This window comes from Pelodiscus sinensis, chromosome 28 (genome assembly GCF_049634645.1).
Source record: "Pelodiscus sinensis isolate JC-2024 chromosome 28, ASM4963464v1, whole genome shotgun sequence".
NCBI classification, from domain to species: domain Eukaryota; kingdom Metazoa; phylum Chordata; order Testudines; family Trionychidae; genus Pelodiscus; species Pelodiscus sinensis.
In genome coordinates, this window is record NC_134738.1 from 11,553,563 (window position 1) to 11,570,978 (window position 17,416).

Here is a 17,416-nt window from a genome sequence, read left to right on the forward strand (position 1 = left end):
ACTGACACGTGCTCCGAACGCCATGGGCAGGTGGGGGAGTCCCCAGCTGAGTATGGGCAGGTGGGGACTCACTTCTTGGGCTGAAGTGGAGATGGGGGGTGTCAGGGAGCTGGCTGGGTCTCCATGTGCTGCTCTGCAGGAACATGCCCCCTGCACCTGCTTGTCGGCCTGGACGTCACCGATTACCAACAGTCCGGCCTGCACCAGTACCTGGAAGGCATCGTCCGGGAGCTGTTCTCCCTGAGCCGGGTCAGCTGCACCCTGCTCAACATCACCCTAAGCATCCAGAGCATGGATCAGAGTGGCCAGGTCCTCTTCCAAAGCAGCCTGGCCAGGTACCAGCCCGAGGCCTTGCAGCAGCTGCGCAGGGCACACGCCTTCCGGCGCACCTACCTGAACCAGCCCGCCCTGGCGAGATTCCTGGAGACCAGCAGACGCCTGCCGGAGACTCACCAGGTAGAGCCGGAGCTGGGCCCCGCGCCGCATGGGCACATCCTGCAGGGCCAGGACACCCTCGGCGGGCTCCCTTCTTCGGCCAGTCCAACCCCCTTGCGGCTGGTCCCCTGCTCAGAGTCCTTTGTCCCATCCTGGGAGCTCAGGAGAGGGTTCACCTGGTCGGTACCTGGGGCATTGGGTTCCAGCGGGTACGTGCAGCAGAACCAGCTGCTGGGTGGGGCTGGGGGGTCCCACGCTGGGGCACAGCAGCTGGCTCTGCCTTGGGTCCTGCTTCCTCCACCGCGGCCCGGAGGCTGATGTGTCCCAAACGTCCCTGTGGCCCAGGTGCTGCTCCTGTTCACGGATGGGCTGGACGATGACGTGAGGAGGCTGGAGGAGACGTCGGCTGCTCTGTGGGCGCAAGGTGTGTGGGTGGATGACACGACTGCCTGGCGCCCGGTGGGCAGATCTGCAGGGGAAGAGGTTTTCAGAAAGTTAGCCTGGGGGGCAGCCAGGCCTCAGGAGGGGACTCGGCACAGGGGCACTGATGGCATGTGGGGATCGCAGGACCATGGTGTCTGTTCCTCCCTCATCCCGGGGACTTGCGTTCTTCTCTCCATCGCACCTGGCTCCTTGGTGCCACGTTTTACCCAGGCCCCATGGCACTGAGCCCTCCCCTCTGAGGATCTCAAAGCACTCTGCAAACATTTAAGTACTCCTTCACACCATGCACAGTCAATCTGTGGAACTCCTTGCCAGAGGATGTTGTGAAGACCAAGACGGTAACGGGGTTCAAAAAAGAGCCGGATTAATTCATGGAGAATTGGTCCATCCATGGCTATTAGTCAGGCTGGGCAGGAATGGTGCCCCTAGCCTCAGTTTGCCAGAGGCTGGGAATGGGCGACAGGGGAGGGATCACTCGATGATTCCCTGTTCTGTTCATTCCCTCTGGGGCACCTGGCATTGGCCGCTTGGCTAGATGGACCTTTGGTCTCACCCAGTCTGGCCGTTTATGTCCTTCCCTTCCCTGTGAGGCGGGCTGTGTTATTGCCTGCACCCCATGGATGGAGAAACTCCGGCATGGACAGATTAAGGGACAGATGCAGACAGGCGGGTATGCGCCCCATGGCGTCAAGTCACCTCACTCGGCAGTTTTCAAACTTTTTTTCTCACGACCCAGTTGAAGAAAATTGTCGATGCCAGTGACGCAACCGAGCTATTTCTTTTGATTCGAGTACGAGCTCCGGGGCGGGGCTGGGAAGGAGGGGTTTGGGGCTCAGGACTGGGGATTGGGGTGCTGGGTTGGGCCCTGGCTCACCTCCAGCTGCGGGGATTGTGAGGCTGCATCCCGCCTGCCCTGGCGCCTCGGCGTGCGCGGCGCCCTGGCAGCAGCTCTGAGTCCTGGGCAGAGAGGTGCAAGCGGCTCTTATGCTGCTTTTGCACACAGGCACCGTCCTCCCCTGCTCTCATGGGCCGGGAACCGGCCAATGGGAGTGTGGAGCCGGTGCTCAGGGGGAGGGCCATGCATGGACCCCTCCCCGTCTAGGGGCTGGACCGGCTGCTGCCCACTTCTGGGGTGGAGTGCGGTTCAGGGTGCCAGGACAGACAGGGCACCTGCCTTTGTCACCTGGTCCCCCTATAACAAAGCCACCCAGGGCCTGGCATTGCACGCCCCAGAACTTTGAAAACCACGGCCCTACCTCCCCCCCCGCCGCACTTTGTAGCCCACGTGCCCCCCTGAGCCCGGCTCTGCCCCATTCCCGTCCTAGGCCGGCTCCACGCCCTGGTGACCCTGGCGATGAACAACGCGACCCGTGTGGAGGAGCTGCAGCTCCTTGAGTTCGGGCGCCCGCTGGGGCAGATCCAGCAGCTGCGCATGGAGAACCCGGAGAGCAGCAGCCTCTTGGCTCAGGAGCTGGTAAGGAAGGGTCCCTTGCCAGCAGGTTGGACTCCACCCTGGCAGGGAGCTGGGATACTGAGCCACTGGGTGCCGGCGTCTGACCCTTCCGGCAGAGGGTGGTCGTGACAAGACGGCCCGGGGGGGTGTTCCTGGGGACAGGGGCACTGACCGACTGGCCTCGGCCGCACGGCAGCTGCTCTGTAGCCAGAGGGGCCTGTCCTCCTAGCACCTGCGGTGGGTCAGCCTGCAGCCCCACTGAGCGTCGCACCGGGCCCCTGGGGACGCCTGCCCCCACCACAGTGCCCCGCCCAGGCTGTGCTGCTGATTGTCTCGGTCCCGCTGCAGCTGGCTGTGTCGGAGCGGAAATGCTGCCACCCCTGCTCTTGCACCTGCATGGGACTGCCAGGCCTGCAAGGCCCCGCGGGCGCTCCAGGGTACAAGGTAAAACGCTCGCCGGGGGGGCGCCAGCCCTGGGGGCGGGGGTCAGGCAGGGCTGCCACATGCAGCCTCAGGGGGCGTTCCTGTCTAGTGCTTTGCACCGGGCTCCAGCCGGAGTGGGAGGCTGTGTGGAGAACTTGGGGTTCGCCTGGCACACAGCCCGCGCCCCCCCCCACTCGGCATGGAGGGGTGCCGCACTGAGGACCCAGCTCACCAGGTTCTGTGACAAAGCCATGCTCCTGCTACCCTTTTCCACCCCTGTGCGGAACGCATTTTTATGTGCCCTGAGGCATGCGCGGATGCGCACCACCGGGAGGAGCACAACACCCAGCAGGGGGCGCTCTGCTAGTCAGCTGGGTGGAGCTGGAATTTCTCCAGAGCGGCCGCCCAAGCGCCCAGCTTGCCGGGAACGCTGCTGCAAAGCCCCGCACAGCACGTGCCGCCCCTGGGTAGCAAGTGACCCCTGCAGATGAAGCTCGCCATGACTGGGTGCAAACGGCTCTGCCCAGCTGGCTGGCACAGCTGCGCCTGTGCAGCGGCACCCACAGCGCGGCCAGTGCAAAACCAGCCTGTGCCGACGAGCCCTGGGAAAGGGCATGTTCCCCGCGACGTGCCGTTTGCGCTTACTCACTGGGCTGAGGAGTCAGGATGAGGCCAGCTGTTTGCACATCTGGATCCGCAGCAGAGCCCGGGGGAGTGATCTAGGGGCGCGAGAGCATTTTTGTTTGCTGTGTTTCTGAGCAGAGATTATGATGTTCTCTTTCCCTTCCAGTCAGGAGAAATCTCCTGGTGTATCCAACCCACTTTCCTATTGGTCTGACCCAGCTGGGCCCTTGTCAACTTGGCCTCTGCGGTTTTTGAGCTCTGCTAGCTGGGGTGGTGTCAACTGGAGTCACCAGACACTGGAGCTGGTCTTGAACCACACAGCTGTAGCGATAAATACTTAGTACTCCCCAGCCAGGCCTTTCTTCTGGAGATCTCAAATCACTTTACAAACAGGATGGTTTCACTAATGGAGAAACTGAGGCACAGAGACAAAATACAGGACTATGCAGCACTTTAAAGACTAACAAGATGGTTTATTAGGTGATGAGCTTTCGTGGGCCAGACCCACTTCTTCAGATCAAATAGTGGAAGAAAATAGTCACAACCATATATACCAAAGGATACAATTAAAAAAAAGTGAACACATATGAAAAGGGAGATGCGGGGGGGGGGGGGGGGGAGGTAAATGTCTGTGAGCTAATGGTATTAGAGGTGATAATTGGGGAAGCTACCTTCCTAATGGGTAAGATAGTTGGCGTCTTTGTTGAGACCGACACGTAGAGTGTCGAATTTTAGCATGAATGACAGTTCAGAGGATTCCCTTTCAAGTGCAGATTTAAAAGGCTTTTGGAGCAGGATGCAGGTAATTAAGTCATTGAGACAGTGTCCTTTCTGGTTGAAATGGCAAGAAACTGTTTTTTCTTTGTGATCCTGTCTAATGTCTGTTTTGTGGGCGTTGATCCTTTGGCAAAGTGTCTGAGACATTTGTCCAATGTACAAAGCAGACGGACACTTTCAGCACATGACAGCATAAATTATATTTCTGGATGCGCAGGAATATGTGTTCTTGATCTTATAACTCACTTGGTTAGGTCCAATAATGGTGTCAGCAGAGTGAATATGTGGACAAAGCTGGCAGCGGGGTTTGTTGCAAGGGAAGGTACCAGGGTTGGTATTAGTGTGATATGTCCTGTGGTTGTTGGTATTTGATCTGAGGAAGTGGGTCTGGCCCACGAAAGCTCATCATCTAATAAACCATCTTGTTAGTCTTTAAAGTGCTACATAGTCCTGTGTTTTGTTTCAGCTACCCCAGACTAACACGGCTACATTTCTATCACTGAGGCACAGAGATTTGCCTACGGCTACTACACTGCACTCTGTCCTAGGCTTCTGAAGCACTTTGCTCTAACCATTAGACGGCACTCCCTCAGAGCTGAGGATATAGAATTTTGGAATCCTAGGGCTGGCAGAGAGCTCAGGAGGTCACTGAGCCCAACCCTTTGCCCAAAGCAGGGCCAGTCCCAACTAAATCAGTCCATATAAACCTCCCTGACTCCCACAGCCTTGGATCGAGAGAACGCCCCTCCAGGGTCAAGCCTAAAACTGGGACTCTGACTCCCAAACCGTGGAGCTGAGAAGGGAACCCCCCAACTCCTGATTTAAAGACCCTTTACTCCATCCACTAGACCACACTTCCCTCTTCATCCCCCCATCCTACAGGCCACGACTCCCAGCTCCCAGCCCTGTGCACAGTCCACTGCCCCACTCTTGTCCCCTGAGTTGACTCCCCCATTAGGCCGTTGCTTCACCCAGAGTCCTCCCTGCCACCCCAACTCCTAGGCTGCCTTCTGCTCAAACCTTCTGCTCTCTTGGCCCTAGGGGAAGAAGGGAGCCAGGGGGCTGGTTGGAGACCACGGGCACTATGGACACAGCGTGAGTAGAACTCGTCTGTCTCTGACATGCGCCCGGGAGAGGCGGCTCCCTGATGCCAGGCTGGGCCCCACTTTGTAGAAAGGGGGGGTGCCTGGGACGTGCCCCCCACACCCAGATCAGGGTTGATAGCCCCTTTCCGGGGTGGGAAGGCCGCCGGGCGTGGCTGTTGGCATCTACTGGGTTGCAGAGCCCGGGCCACAGAGATCCGGTCCTCTCCTGGCATCGTGTATCGGAACAGCCCAGCGGCGGGGCTCTGCCTGGCTTTGCCTGGCCTGCTGCAGACCCCAGAGCGTGCCCCCCTTGATCACAGCTTGGTGGCAGGGGAGCTTTGGAAACCAGCGCGACCAGAAAGCCGAGGAGCAGGCGGGAGTCTCCCATGGGCTGGGCATGGCCTTCGAAACCGGCTGCCTCTGCCGTCCGGCGCAGCCCGGAGGCCTGGGTGCCAGCGATCAGCCAGAGCCCAGGGCGGGTCTGTGTCCTGGAGATTGGGTGGCTGTTTCCCAAATCCGAGTGATGGGTTCCCCCCACTTTCCACGCTCACTCTGCCCCACGGGCCCCACTGCCCCAGGCTCACACCAGCCTCAGAAGCCCGCTGCCCCATGGCCCTGGACCGCCCCAGCTCAGCCCGTTGAGCACTCTGCCCTATGGCATGGGCCAACCCAGGCTCTAACAGCATCCACCCCGATACCCGGCCTGGGTTCCCCTTGGCTTAGCTCTCTCCCATCGTCACTCCTGCACCCTCGCCCTTTCCCCAGCTAGACCCAGCTGGCTCTGGGCGACTCCCAGCCCCCCCCGCTCCGTGCTGCTTACGTCCCAAGCCCCCTTTGCCATGGCAGCACTTGAAGGCCTCTCCTTTCCAATCCCGCTTTCAGGGGGAGCAGGGGCCGCGGGGGCTCCACGGAAGCTGGGGGACCCAGGGATGCCCAGGCCAGTGCGGAGCCAAGGTAAGATGCCGGACCATCCTTGGCAGCTGCTTTCCCTTTGGTTAGAGATTCCTCCGTCTCACTGGCTTCCTCTCTCTCTCGCTTCAGGGACTGATGGGATACCCTGGAGAGCAGGTACAGAGGCCTCGGGGTGCGCAGAACCGAACAGGCAGCTGCCACGGATGCCACAGAGCCAGGCCAGGGCTCGGCTTTGTGGCACATCTGCCCAGGACCAAGTCTTGCCAGCCACACTCCCACCCGGAGCGGCTCCCCGCACCCACTCCGACCCGGCCCCCCGGGTGCGCGCCCCTGGGGCCAGGCGGAAAAGCTGGGCCGTGGCCAGAGCTCGTGGCTGCACGGGGTGAATGGGAAAGAGGAGGGGCTGGGCAAGGAACCGTGGGAGGGGAGGAGACTCGGGTCGTGGCTGGAATGGGCAGGGACCACGAGGCATCCTCTCTGCTAAGATGCCAGCGGCTAGGAAGGCCTGACCCCCAGAGAGGGCTGCGTCTGGGCCACCTGTCCTGGGTAGTGTCCAGGGCTAATGCCGATCTCTTTCCAGGGAGCTCCTGGGGACGCCGGATATGACGGCGTCGCTGGGGAGGAGGTGAGCTGCTTCGGGGACTGATGTCCTGCAGCCAAGCCGGGCAGCCCCAGGTCCCTGCACCACCCTGATCCTGGGGCCAGGCTTGCTGTGCGCTCCCTAAAACAATCCCCTCCCCCCCCCGCGTCACCCACCAACGCCTGGGGAAGTGACCGTCCTCTGCCCCCCGGAGCGAACGCCACTGCTGGAACAAAACGCCCCCCCCCCCCCAGAGCCTCTGGCTCCTGCCCTGTCCTCTGGCAGACTCCTGGCCTCTGGGGGTCGGGCACCGGGGGAAGCGGCAGCGCCCAGCGCCGGCTCGGTTTGGCGCGTCCCCTATCGGGCGGCAGAGAATCGGCCCCTGGAGCCCGATTGTCCATTTCAGCACCCCCGGGAGCACGGCGGGCAGCAGCCATGACTGAAGGGCAGCGGGGTTCACCCCTCTCCCGGGTTCTCTCCTTCCCAGGGGGAAGCTGGCCCGCTTGGGAATCCAGGGACGAAAGGATCCCGCGGGAGACAGGTGAGTGGGCAGCGCGGCAGGGCGGGCCAAGAAGGAGGAGGAGGTCCCAGGCCCCTGTGCCTCACGCCCCCTGCCTCCTGCTCTCGGGCCCCTGGTCCTGCCACCCCCCATCTCCTTGTGGGGAAAGTCCCCTTGGGAAAGAGCCGCTCGCCTCTGGGTTCTGTCTGCTGGCACCACCCTGCTAATCCCTTCCTCCCGCCTTGATCCAGGGACGGAAAGGCTCCCAGGGTGGCCGTGGTGACGCGGGGCCTCCAGGATCCCCCGGCGATGCTGTAAGTTTGGGGGAGAAGGGGGGTTGGCCATTGCAGGTTCTGTGGGCGGTGACTCCTGTCCGCTCCCTGGCCCCCTGGGTGTAACGAGTTTGGTGGGTCTCAGTCACCTGGCGTTTGACACTCGCTGGCCACCTCCAGGGAGACGCTCAGGGCTGGCCTGGCTGCAGAGGAGACGGGGCGGTTTCCAGAGTCCTGCTGGGAATCAGCAGAACTCCAGGCCTCCCGCCGCAAGGGCAGTGAATCTGGCTCCTTCCACCCGTGCTGGTTCGCCCACGTTGCCTCGCTCTGCGGAGTGAGAGGCCTGCGGAGGGCCTAGCTGGGACCTGGGGTGGGCGAAGGCACCGACCCGGAGCCAAGAGGGCAGCTCCCTCATGCTGGGCACCCTGCCATTGGCAGCCAGCCCTTGCCTTGGCCAATGGGCAACCATGGCTAGCGCGTGGGCGGCGTGGGTGGCCCTCCCTCGTCACAATCGATCACGTGCGCTCACGCTGACCCCCAGGATTCGGTTCAATTCGCTCAGTCCCGGCTTGCTGGCGATTTCCAAACCAGCAGAAACGCTTTAATCGTTCCTCGCCGGATAGGACCCCCGTCCACGTCAACTCACAGTCAAAAGAAACATCGACATCGGTTGTACAATAGCAACGCCCTTGGCTGGCCTCCTCCCCGCCTCCGCTCCCACCCTGCGGCCCATCCCTACTCCTCTCCTTCCCTCCCCGCCCTTCCAGAGCACCATAAACCGGCTGCTTCCCCCCTCCCCACGCCTCCCCCACCCTCGCCGCCTGAACGTTGCGAATCAGCCACTTCGTGGGGCGCCGGAGGGCTGGGGGGAGGAGGGGAGGATGGGGAAGGGGACAGAGGGGGTGTGCACAAAGCGGAAGGGGAGAACCGAATGCTGAGGTGATCGGGTGGGATGGGTGCGCTCGCCCCCTCTCACTCCTGCTCCGCAGGGAAATCCTGGGAGAAGCAACCCAGAGCGCGGCGCTCCCGGCAGGAAAGGAGAACGAGGCAGCCAGGTAACGGCAGGGAACCCGTCCCGACCCCCCTCCTCCGCTGCCCCGTTCGCTGCACCTCCCGAGAACCACAGGGCGGCATCTGGGCCACTCTCGGCTCAGAGCCCAGCCAGAGGTACCGACTGGAGCAGGAGGCAGGGCAGTGAGCTGGCCCGGCTAGCAACGGCTGAACCCTGGTCGCATGGCAGGGAGCCCATCACAGGCCCGGGGCCGGAGTCTCTCTGCCTCTCCCGTTTGCTGGCCCAGGGGGACTCCTCCAGCTCCAGGGATCCGGCCCGCTAATGGCCGGTCATCGGAAACCGTCTGGAGCTTTTGCTCAGAGCAGAAATGTCCTCGCTGGCTGAGCCCCACAATCTCCCTGGTGCCCGGCATTCCCCTTCCCTTCCCGCCCTGCCCCTGCCCGTTGGCGCGCCGGGGAGCGGATTGTTCTGCAGGGAGGGGGCAGTGCCCGTGGGTGGGTTTGCAGGGGGCGAGGCGGGGGAGCGAGGGCTTAAGGCGATCAGCGTGTTCGGGGAGAAGGGACGCCGGGTCATCACGGCGAGGTCTGTGCTGCCTCCGCCGTTAAGGCGTGCTCCCGGGAAGGCGCGTGCGGGGCCCCCTGGCTCGCCGCCCACTGTGGAGCCGGGCGGGGACTCGGCACGGGTGTAAATGGCGGCACGATGGAGAATCGGGCCCCTGGTGAGGGGGCGGGGAGGGAGCTTGCAGCAAGCGCTCCCGGTGCCTGCAGGAGGGATGTGCGCGCGAGGGCGCAGCGCGGGGCAATCCGCCTTTCCTCACAGCTTGTTCGGCGTCTCCGTCTGTTCCCTCTGCTGCACAGGGGGCGCCGGGACCGGAGGGCAGCCCAGGGCCGCCTGGCTCACAGGGGCCGACTGCAGACCCGGTACGTTGCGCTCCCCTCCAGTGCGGGGGGGATGCCCACGGTCTGTCCTAGGCCCCGAACTTCCCAGCAGCGCCCCTGTCCCCAAACCTGTCACCAAGGCCTCAGCCCCTAGGCGGGGAAGGTGGGAAGAGCCGTTGGCTCCTTCCCTAGCGCGTGTCTGGCATCTGGGCCCCTCCACCCAGCGCCTCGTCCCGTTTCCATGGGGCAGGGAGGCCCATGCGACAAAGCCATGACAGTCCTGGGCTGGGTCTGAGCCCCAATCTAGGGCCTGCTGGGGTTTCACCTCAGAGAGCCCATCCCTGGCTTCACCGGGGCCAGACACCCTCTGGCCCCACGGAGCCCTGTCCTGCGCTGAGACCTCCATTCCCAAGCAGGGCAGGGCGGGGCAAAGGGCACCCCCTCCCCGAGAACTCCCCCCTCACCCAGCCCCCCAGAGTCTGCCTCTGGGGTCAGAAGTGGCTTTGGAAACCATCTCTCTCTCGTTTCTGCCTGAGGCCCCTGGGCCGAGCACAGTGAGGGCTCAAGGGGGGGGGACCATGTAGTAAAGAAACGTCTGTTTTCTCCCCAGAGCACGTGTCTGAAGGGGCAGAAAGGAGCCCAGGTGGGAACCGATAGCGAAACATCCCTGCTACCCCCCAGAGGGAGGGTGTGAAAGGGTTCACTCGCCGCTGCAGCGCCTCCTGCTGGCTCTCCTGGGAATTAGCTCTGCAAGCCAGTGCGCCCACTTCTGGGTCGCGCCACAGTCGCCTCTGCTCCAGGAGCCACGGCCCTCCCGCGACCAGGAGTCCTGTTCATGACGCAGCCCTCGGGCCGTGTCTCCGCCCTTCCGCCCAGCCACTTCCCCTCAGGGACAACTGGCGGGGCAGGGGAGACCTGGGCCCACCCACTGCTCCGGGTCCCAGCCCAGGGCCCTGGAGATGGCCACCACTTGCTGTGTCCCCTCTAACACCTCTGTTCATTACCCCAGGCCACTTCCTAGCTCCCAGCATCCTCTCCAGCCTGACCTGAGCCTGGGAATCCCTGCAGCTCCTCCCCAGCCCGCATTAGCAGCACCGCTCTGTTCCAGACGCTGGCCCATCTTCCTCCCCCTAAGCACCTGAGCATCCCTCCCAGAGCGCCAGGCACCTCCTGAAGCTGCTCTGCCCTGCAGCTCTTCTTATAGAGGCCTGCCGGGCCCTGATTGGCTGATCTTCTCAGCCCTTCTCCGATTGGCTGCCTGTTGTGCCGCCTCCCTAGTGTTCTGTTAACCCCTCAGAGCCCAGTATGGGGCAGGTGCTTCATCACGGAAAGAAATATCCTTAGTGTACAGGTGGGGAAACTGGCCAAGGCCACAGCGAGGCCGTGGGATCGCTGGGGACGTCTGAGTCCGATCCCGCAGCTGCCTCCAGACCGACCCTTCCTGGTCTCTCCACAGGGCAGGAGGGGCGGCGCCGGTCCCCCAGGCGCCGCCGGGGAGAAGGGCTACCAAGGTGCACAGGTGAGGCCAGCTGGATCCGCCCGTGGGCACGTACCGCCGGCAGTCCGCATGGGTCCCGCACTGCATCTCCCTCTGCTATTTGTGTTCCAGGGGCTGCGAGGTCCCCGAGGGACGAAGGGCGCGGCAGGACACCCGGGGTGCCGGGGAGCTCAGGTGCCGGCTCTGGACTCCCCTACCCCCACACTTTACAGTTGGCCGGAGAAGAGATGAGGACTGTGAAACCGGGCGGAGGTTCTCCTCCGGTGCCGGCATCCAGCCATCCCCCGGCCCGGCAGCCGCCCCACAGTGCTGGGGGCAGAGTGTGGTGTCAATGGTTCCCCTTTAATTGCTCACGTTGTCCCGGGGATCTTTGCTGCAGGCTCCGGGCATTTGCTCTGCCAGTGAAAAGCCTCCACGCCACAGGGCCCCGGCCCTGCTGGAAAATGGTCCCCGTTGGTAAGGACTTCGGTCTGCCCTGCCCAGGCAGCATGGCTCCACCTAGACCCCTAGCCATGGGTCCTTCTTGCCTCTCCCCCAGCAGGCGGGCTGAGCTGAGCGAGTTGCTGGCCATTGCCCGGGGACGTTCGATTTAGCTCCTAGGGAGCTGGTGCCGGTGGGCGTTTGCGGAGCTCCCTTTGTCTTTTGCCTAGGGGCTTTCCGGAGACGTGGGGCCCCCCGGGATCACCGGCCCCGCTGGCCCCAAGGGCGTGAAGGTCAGTGAGATCGTGGTGCGTTGCATATCAAGGGGCAGCCTGCAGGTTCTCGGCACCGGGGGCGGCAGCTCCGTCTGCAAGGGCTGCAGAGCCCTGCATGATCCCATGGTCCAACGAGGGCATGTTGGGGGTGGGGTGGCCTGGCGGGGACCCCCCGACCCTGCACCCCGTCTACAGCCAGATGAGACTCCGCCAGCCAGTAGAATAGGGAGGGGTTATTGCTTCTGTGAGTAGGGTTACCAGGTAGACTCCCCCAAAATACCGGACACACTTGATCATGGGCGAGGGGGGGAAGGGACCAGCCGGGAGGGAGGCGGGGCTGGTGGCAGAGGTCGGGGGCCGCAGGGCTGGCTGGGAGGAAGGGGGGTAGGAGGCGGGGCTGGAGGGGGTGTCAGGGACCGCGGTGCTGGGTGGGAGGAAGGAGGGTTGCGGGGGGGAGTGGGCGGGGGCCGCAGGGTTGGCCGGGAGGAAGGGGGGCGGGAGGCGGGGCTGGTGGGGGGGGTCGGGGGCCGCGGGGCTGGCTGGGAGGAAGGGAGGTGGCGGGGGGGGAGTGGGCGGGGGCTGCAGGGCTAGCCGGGAGGAAGGGGGGTGGGAAGCAGAGCTAGGGGGGCCCAGGGGAGCTGGATGGGAGGAGGGGGGCCGGAGGAAGGGGGGCGGGAAGCAGAGCTAGGGGGGCCCAGGGGAGCTGGATGGGAGGAGGGGGGCCGGAGGAAGGGGGGTGGGAAGCAGAGCTAGGGGGGCCCAGGGGAGCTGGATGGGAGGAGGGGGGCCGGAGGAAGGGAGGCGGGAAGCAGAGCTAGGGGGGCCCAGGGGAGCTGGATGGGAGGAGGGGGGCCGGAGGAAGGGGGGCGGGAAGCAGAGCTGGCGGGGGGGGGGTACAACCACTGGCAGCAGCCCGAGTCCAACGGGCCGCGCTCCCTCTAGTTGCTAGTAGAAGCCGGGCGGGGGCGGGAGGAGGGGCTGGGAGCCACGTCCCCCCACCCTGCCCCACCCGGCTTTTGCGTGCGACCACAGGGCTCCCAGCGCCAATGGCGGCCCCGCCTCCCAGTTGCTCCCCCGCCCCCGCCAGGCTTCCGTCCGGCGCCCAGCCGGGAATTCCGAAAATACCGACATTGCACATTGCACGTGTCCGGTATTTTGTGAAGTTTTCTACCGGCCAGAGGGTGCAAATACCAGACTGTCCACTAGAAAACCGGACACCCGGCGACCCTATCTGCGAGGCACAGCCCAGCCCGGGTTCGATGTGGGCATCCGAGTGAGGGGCCAGGTAGCCTCAGACCCCTGGGGGGGGGTCCACAGGCCCCCGAACCCTCAGTACTCAGCTTAGTCTCTTCTCTTCATGTTTTCCCAGCCAAGACAAGCCTCGTCCTCAAACCACCCCCTTCCTTTGTTCAAACTCCTTCCCTCTCCGGGGAGAACCGGTTGGGCCATGGTCTACACATGGGGGTCCTCAGGGCGACCCCCCGCTGGGCAGTGCTTACAGACAGAGGCCAGTAGGGGTCATCCACAGCCGACATCCCAAGCATAGCGACCAGCGAGTGGGCCGTACCCCCACTACATCACGGGGGGACATTAATTAGCTCGGGGTTTGGGGGGGAGCCCCTGAACTTCTCATCCCCACCCACGTTTTCCTGGGCACAACATTCCCTGTTGGTCCGTTAGCATTTCCCCGGAGCTGGCAGCTTCTTTCTCTTCCAGGGGGAGGCCGGAGAAAGAGGCGAGAAGGGGGACGTAGGATCTCTGGGGCTCAAGGGGGCGCTGGTGAGTTGCAAGTGAGGAATGCTGGCCTTTCTCCAGCACAGGTGTTTCTCCTGGTGCCGGTCTTGGGAGAATGGAGCTCCTGGCCGGAGGCTGCAGCAGATGGGAGCTGAGCCATGTTCCCGCTACTCTTTTCCATCCTTGTGCGGAATAAATTTTATGTGCACCTAGTGCGAATGTGCACTACCTAGTGGAAGCAAAACCTAGCAGTGGGCCTCTGCTAATCAGCTGGGCGGCATTTGACTCTCTCCTGGGAGGCCGCACAAGCACCCAACTCTCAGGAAACACTGGAGTGAATGTTCCCATCCCTGCCTTCTCAACTGTTCCCCTTTCAGCCCCCAGTGGCTGTGGGAGCCCAGCGCCCATGTGCAGGGTCCTAGGACCTGAGTGTTGGGTGAAATGCTCCTGTCTCTTAACGTGGCTCGGCTTGGGAGAGAAAATTCTCCTCCACCCCTGGCTGGGTGCCTGGGAAAGCATCTGTTATGCGGCCATACTGCCCTCTCAGTTGTCCCCATGCAGCCCCCAGCAGCGGGAAATTCCCAGGCCAGGTACTTTCCCGCTAGGAGGGGGAGAGAGAGCAGGCCCGGGGAGCAAGCCGGCGAGCCAGTAAGGGACAGAGGCTCTGGATATGGGTAGGTCCCACCGTATTTATGTGTTTTCCTAGGGGGACAATGGATGCGATAGACGAGGCGCTCCAGGGAGGCAGGGCCCAAAGGTAATCGGTGCCACTGGCAAACCAGGAACATTCCCCCCACCGACACCCCATGCACTTTGCACTTTCACTGCGGAGCCTGATTCAGGTTTCACCGACGCGGGTGTAGATCCGCAGCTGCTCCACTGAGCTCATGAAAGTAGCGCAAAGGAGCAGCCCCTGCAGTTGGGCGCGGGGCCCAGAGCTGCTGCTGGGCGCGGGTGAGCCCTGGGAGGCGGCTGCATTTCGGCGTGAGGGGGGGAAGCTGTGCGGCGCTTCGGGATTCTACCAGAGCGAGGGCGGAAGGGGCCTTATTGCAAAGCCTCGGGCTGGTGACCCCGCGTTCCTCGTGGCTCTTCTCCGGCCCCGCTGAGTTCAAACCTCTCCCTCGCGACCCAGCTCTCTCGGCTGCTCGGGGGTCCCAGGGCCCCGGCAGCTTCCCCTCCGGTCCCTGGAGGCGTTCACCTCTCTCCTGCTTTCTTGTGCAGGGCGCCGGAGGAGGCCGCGGAGAGCCTGGAGCTCAGGTGAGCGGAGAGCCGGAGGTGCCCTCTTTGCTCGAGGGCTGCTGCCATCAGCCCGCGGCTACGGCCGGGAGGGGCCGGCTGAGCACTGCCACTTGGCGGTGACGGCGGCAGGACGAGGGGGCAGCACCCAGGTCCAGCTGGGACTCGCCGTCCCTCGACCCCGGCGGTGGAGGCCTGGGGGCTGGCGGGGTTGCTACGCAGGCTCTCAGAGGGCTGGGAGGCACCGGTGTAGGCGGGGTGTGAGGGATGTGCCTGAGGGACCAGCCGTGGATCCCTCCCCCCACCCCCCAACTGCTGCCTCACCCTGCCTGTCCCTTTCCTTCTGTTCCCAGGGGCAAAGAGGCACCAAGGGGCCCCGGGGGGACAAAGGCGGGAAAGGCCGGCGCGGGTCCAGGGTGAGTACGGTGCGGCCGTGGCCCCCCCCCCAGTCAGGCTCCCTTCCGGCGCTCGGCGGCCTCGCCACAGAAATGCCCATCTCTCCTCTGCCCCCTCGCCCCGCTCCCGAGGCCTCGTGCCCTCCCACGGTCTTGTTCAAAGCCGGCTTTGCCAGCAAACCCTGCTGGACTTAGGTGAGCAGCCCCCCCAGGAAAGCACCTCTGTCCCCCCCCCCCAACGCACCAGTCCCCTGCTCCCAGTATAGCCCTCTGCCCTGGTCTGTAGGTGCCCATGAGCAGCCTGGGCTCTGGAGCGGGGGAGGGGGACGAGTGGCCTCTCACCGTGGATCTAGCGCCTCCTGCTGGCTGAGTTTAGCGCCGGGGTCTCATTCGTTAAAGAACATAAGAACGGCCAGACTGGGTCAGACCAATGGTCCATCCAGCCCAGTGTCCCATCAGCCGACAGTGGCCAACAGCAGATGCCCCAGAGGGGGGGAACCCAACAGGGAATCCTCACCTCCACCTCACCCACCTCCAGAGAAACAGAGGCTAGGGGCACCATTTTTACCCATCCTGGCTAATAGCCATTGATGGACCGAACCTCCATGAATCTGTCTAGCTCTTTTTTGAACCCTGTTAAAGTCCTAGTCTTCACCACATCCTCTGGCAAGGAGTTCCACAGGTTGACTGTGCGCTGAGTGAAGGAAAACTTCCTTTTGTTCTTTCCCTGCCTGGGAGCAGTTTTTCCTGTCCCCTGCCTTGCTGCCTGGCAGGTTTGCATTCTCTTACTGCCCACCACCTTTCAGGGGCCAGCGGGGAGAAAAGGAGACCACGGGGCGCGGGGCAGCGTGGGACCACCAGGAGAGATGGTAGGATCCCGCCGCACGGAGTTCTTGTGGGGGATGGCGTGTGGAGGTGGGTCTGGGGGTACCACGAGCCAGCAGCTGTGGCTGGGCTTTTAAAAGGCCTGGCTGATTTATTTCTGGCTATTGATAGCCCTGCTTTTCCTGCTGAGACAAGGGTCACCAATCCTCATGCTTCTGGGCATAAAGGGATCACGGTCAGGAAGAAACCCACGTGCCACCTGGCCCAGTTAGGTGCATCAGAGATCTGTTTCTCTGGGGAACTGGATAGAGGCCTTTGCGGGGGGAGGGGGAGAGATTGGCCCTGGTGGGAGTGGGGTGTGCGGTGACCCCACCGCTCTGAGTCCCCCCCCCCCCCCCCCCGAGGCTTTCTCAGGAAGGTTTCTCACTGACTTTTCATTCTCTACTTTTCCTTTCTGCTCCGAGGGTCTGCGGGGGTTACCTGGCGTGCCCCTCTTTAAGGTAAGGGGTTCTCCCGCTGTGCAGTCATAGCTTTGAATCAGCACCAGCTGCCCCCCGACTCCCCTGGCCCGCCCCCCGACTCCCCTGAGGACCCGTGAGATGTCCCGCTAGGAGAAGCTGTGGATGGCGCTGGCCTCTGAGAGGCAGGAGGATGCAACAGGGTTCCACCACCCCACTGCTTGTGTGCTGAGTGTTTGCAGCTGCATCTTTCATCAGCTCCTCCGGCCCAGGGCAAGCTGGTTTTGGGGGGCTGGATTTGCCAAGAATCGCCCTGGGTGGATCTCAGCCTGAGGCGGCAGGCAGCTGGGTCAGTCTGAATGGGCACATGCAGGCGGCGCTAGGTGTCTGGGCAGAATTTGGGTAAGTGCCCCAAGGATACAAGATCTTACGGGAACGGCTCCCACCCCTTTGGCAGGAGGCGCTTGCAAAAGACCTCAACACCCTTACAGAGAAACCTGGGGCTAGCTGGGTCTATTGCATCACTTCCCCGGGGGTCAGTCCCTCCGGGCCCACAGGCCTCCCTGCGTCCCTGGCGAGGTGGGGGGAGCAGGGAGCCCAATTGGCCTGGAAAGAAAAGACCAGGAACAAAGCTAGAACTGACCTGGCTTCCTGCTCTCCCTTCCAGCCCTGTGAACTCATTGCTTCTTTCCGAGCCAGCTGCGGTAAGTGTGCCCTTCTGCATGCTTCGGGAGCGTTGGCAGGGCCGGACGAGGCGGTCTGCTCCAGAGAGCACAGCGAAACCAGCAGCACGAACCCTACGGCCTGAGACACACAGTTTGCCTGTGGCAGGGACAGACAGACTGGATGGATATATATAGCAGGGACAGACGGACGTGCTGGGTGCGTGGGTGGATGGATGGATGTGGCAGGGACAGACGGACGTGCTGGGTGGGTGGGTGGATGTATGTATGTAGCAGGGATAGATGGACATGCTGCATGCATGGGTGGGTGGATGGATAGATGGATGGATGGAGAGATGTGGCAGGAACCGACAGACTTGCCAGGTGGGTGGAGGAATGGACAGGCGGATGTGGCAATTCAGAGAGTGATTTCGAGAACATGCTGCAGGGACAATGTATTCTGAGTGGCTAGAATTTCATCTAATTCCACCTCATTGTGGAGCATCTTTTCCAATCGTT

At 63.1% G+C, this 17,416-nt stretch overlaps 1 protein-coding gene across 1 annotated transcript in view; it reads left to right on the forward strand.

Annotated features, from left to right (window-relative positions):
* Positions 1-17,416, forward strand: part of LOC102446965 (uncharacterized) — a 30,742-nt gene that overhangs the window by 3,398 nt on the left and 9,928 nt on the right. The window contains exons 3-25 of the mRNA XM_075910692.1: positions 140-456; positions 781-859; positions 2,205-2,353; positions 2,681-2,776; positions 5,198-5,251; positions 6,124-6,195; positions 6,283-6,309; positions 6,734-6,778; positions 7,221-7,274; positions 7,484-7,546; positions 8,494-8,559; positions 9,374-9,436; positions 10,005-10,037; positions 10,851-10,913; positions 11,004-11,066; positions 11,543-11,605; positions 13,304-13,366; positions 14,028-14,078; positions 14,543-14,578; positions 14,911-14,973; positions 15,759-15,821; positions 16,242-16,277; positions 16,903-16,939. Of these exons, the coding sequence (XP_075766807.1) occupies positions 140-456; positions 781-859; positions 2,205-2,353; positions 2,681-2,776; positions 5,198-5,251; positions 6,124-6,195; positions 6,283-6,309; positions 6,734-6,778; positions 7,221-7,274; positions 7,484-7,546; positions 8,494-8,559; positions 9,374-9,436; positions 10,005-10,037; positions 10,851-10,913; positions 11,004-11,066; positions 11,543-11,605; positions 13,304-13,366; positions 14,028-14,078; positions 14,543-14,578; positions 14,911-14,973; positions 15,759-15,821; positions 16,242-16,277; positions 16,903-16,939 (1,656 nt within the window). The remainder of the gene's footprint in view (positions 1-139; positions 457-780; positions 860-2,204; positions 2,354-2,680; positions 2,777-5,197; positions 5,252-6,123; positions 6,196-6,282; positions 6,310-6,733; positions 6,779-7,220; positions 7,275-7,483; positions 7,547-8,493; positions 8,560-9,373; positions 9,437-10,004; positions 10,038-10,850; positions 10,914-11,003; positions 11,067-11,542; positions 11,606-13,303; positions 13,367-14,027; positions 14,079-14,542; positions 14,579-14,910; positions 14,974-15,758; positions 15,822-16,241; positions 16,278-16,902; positions 16,940-17,416) is intronic.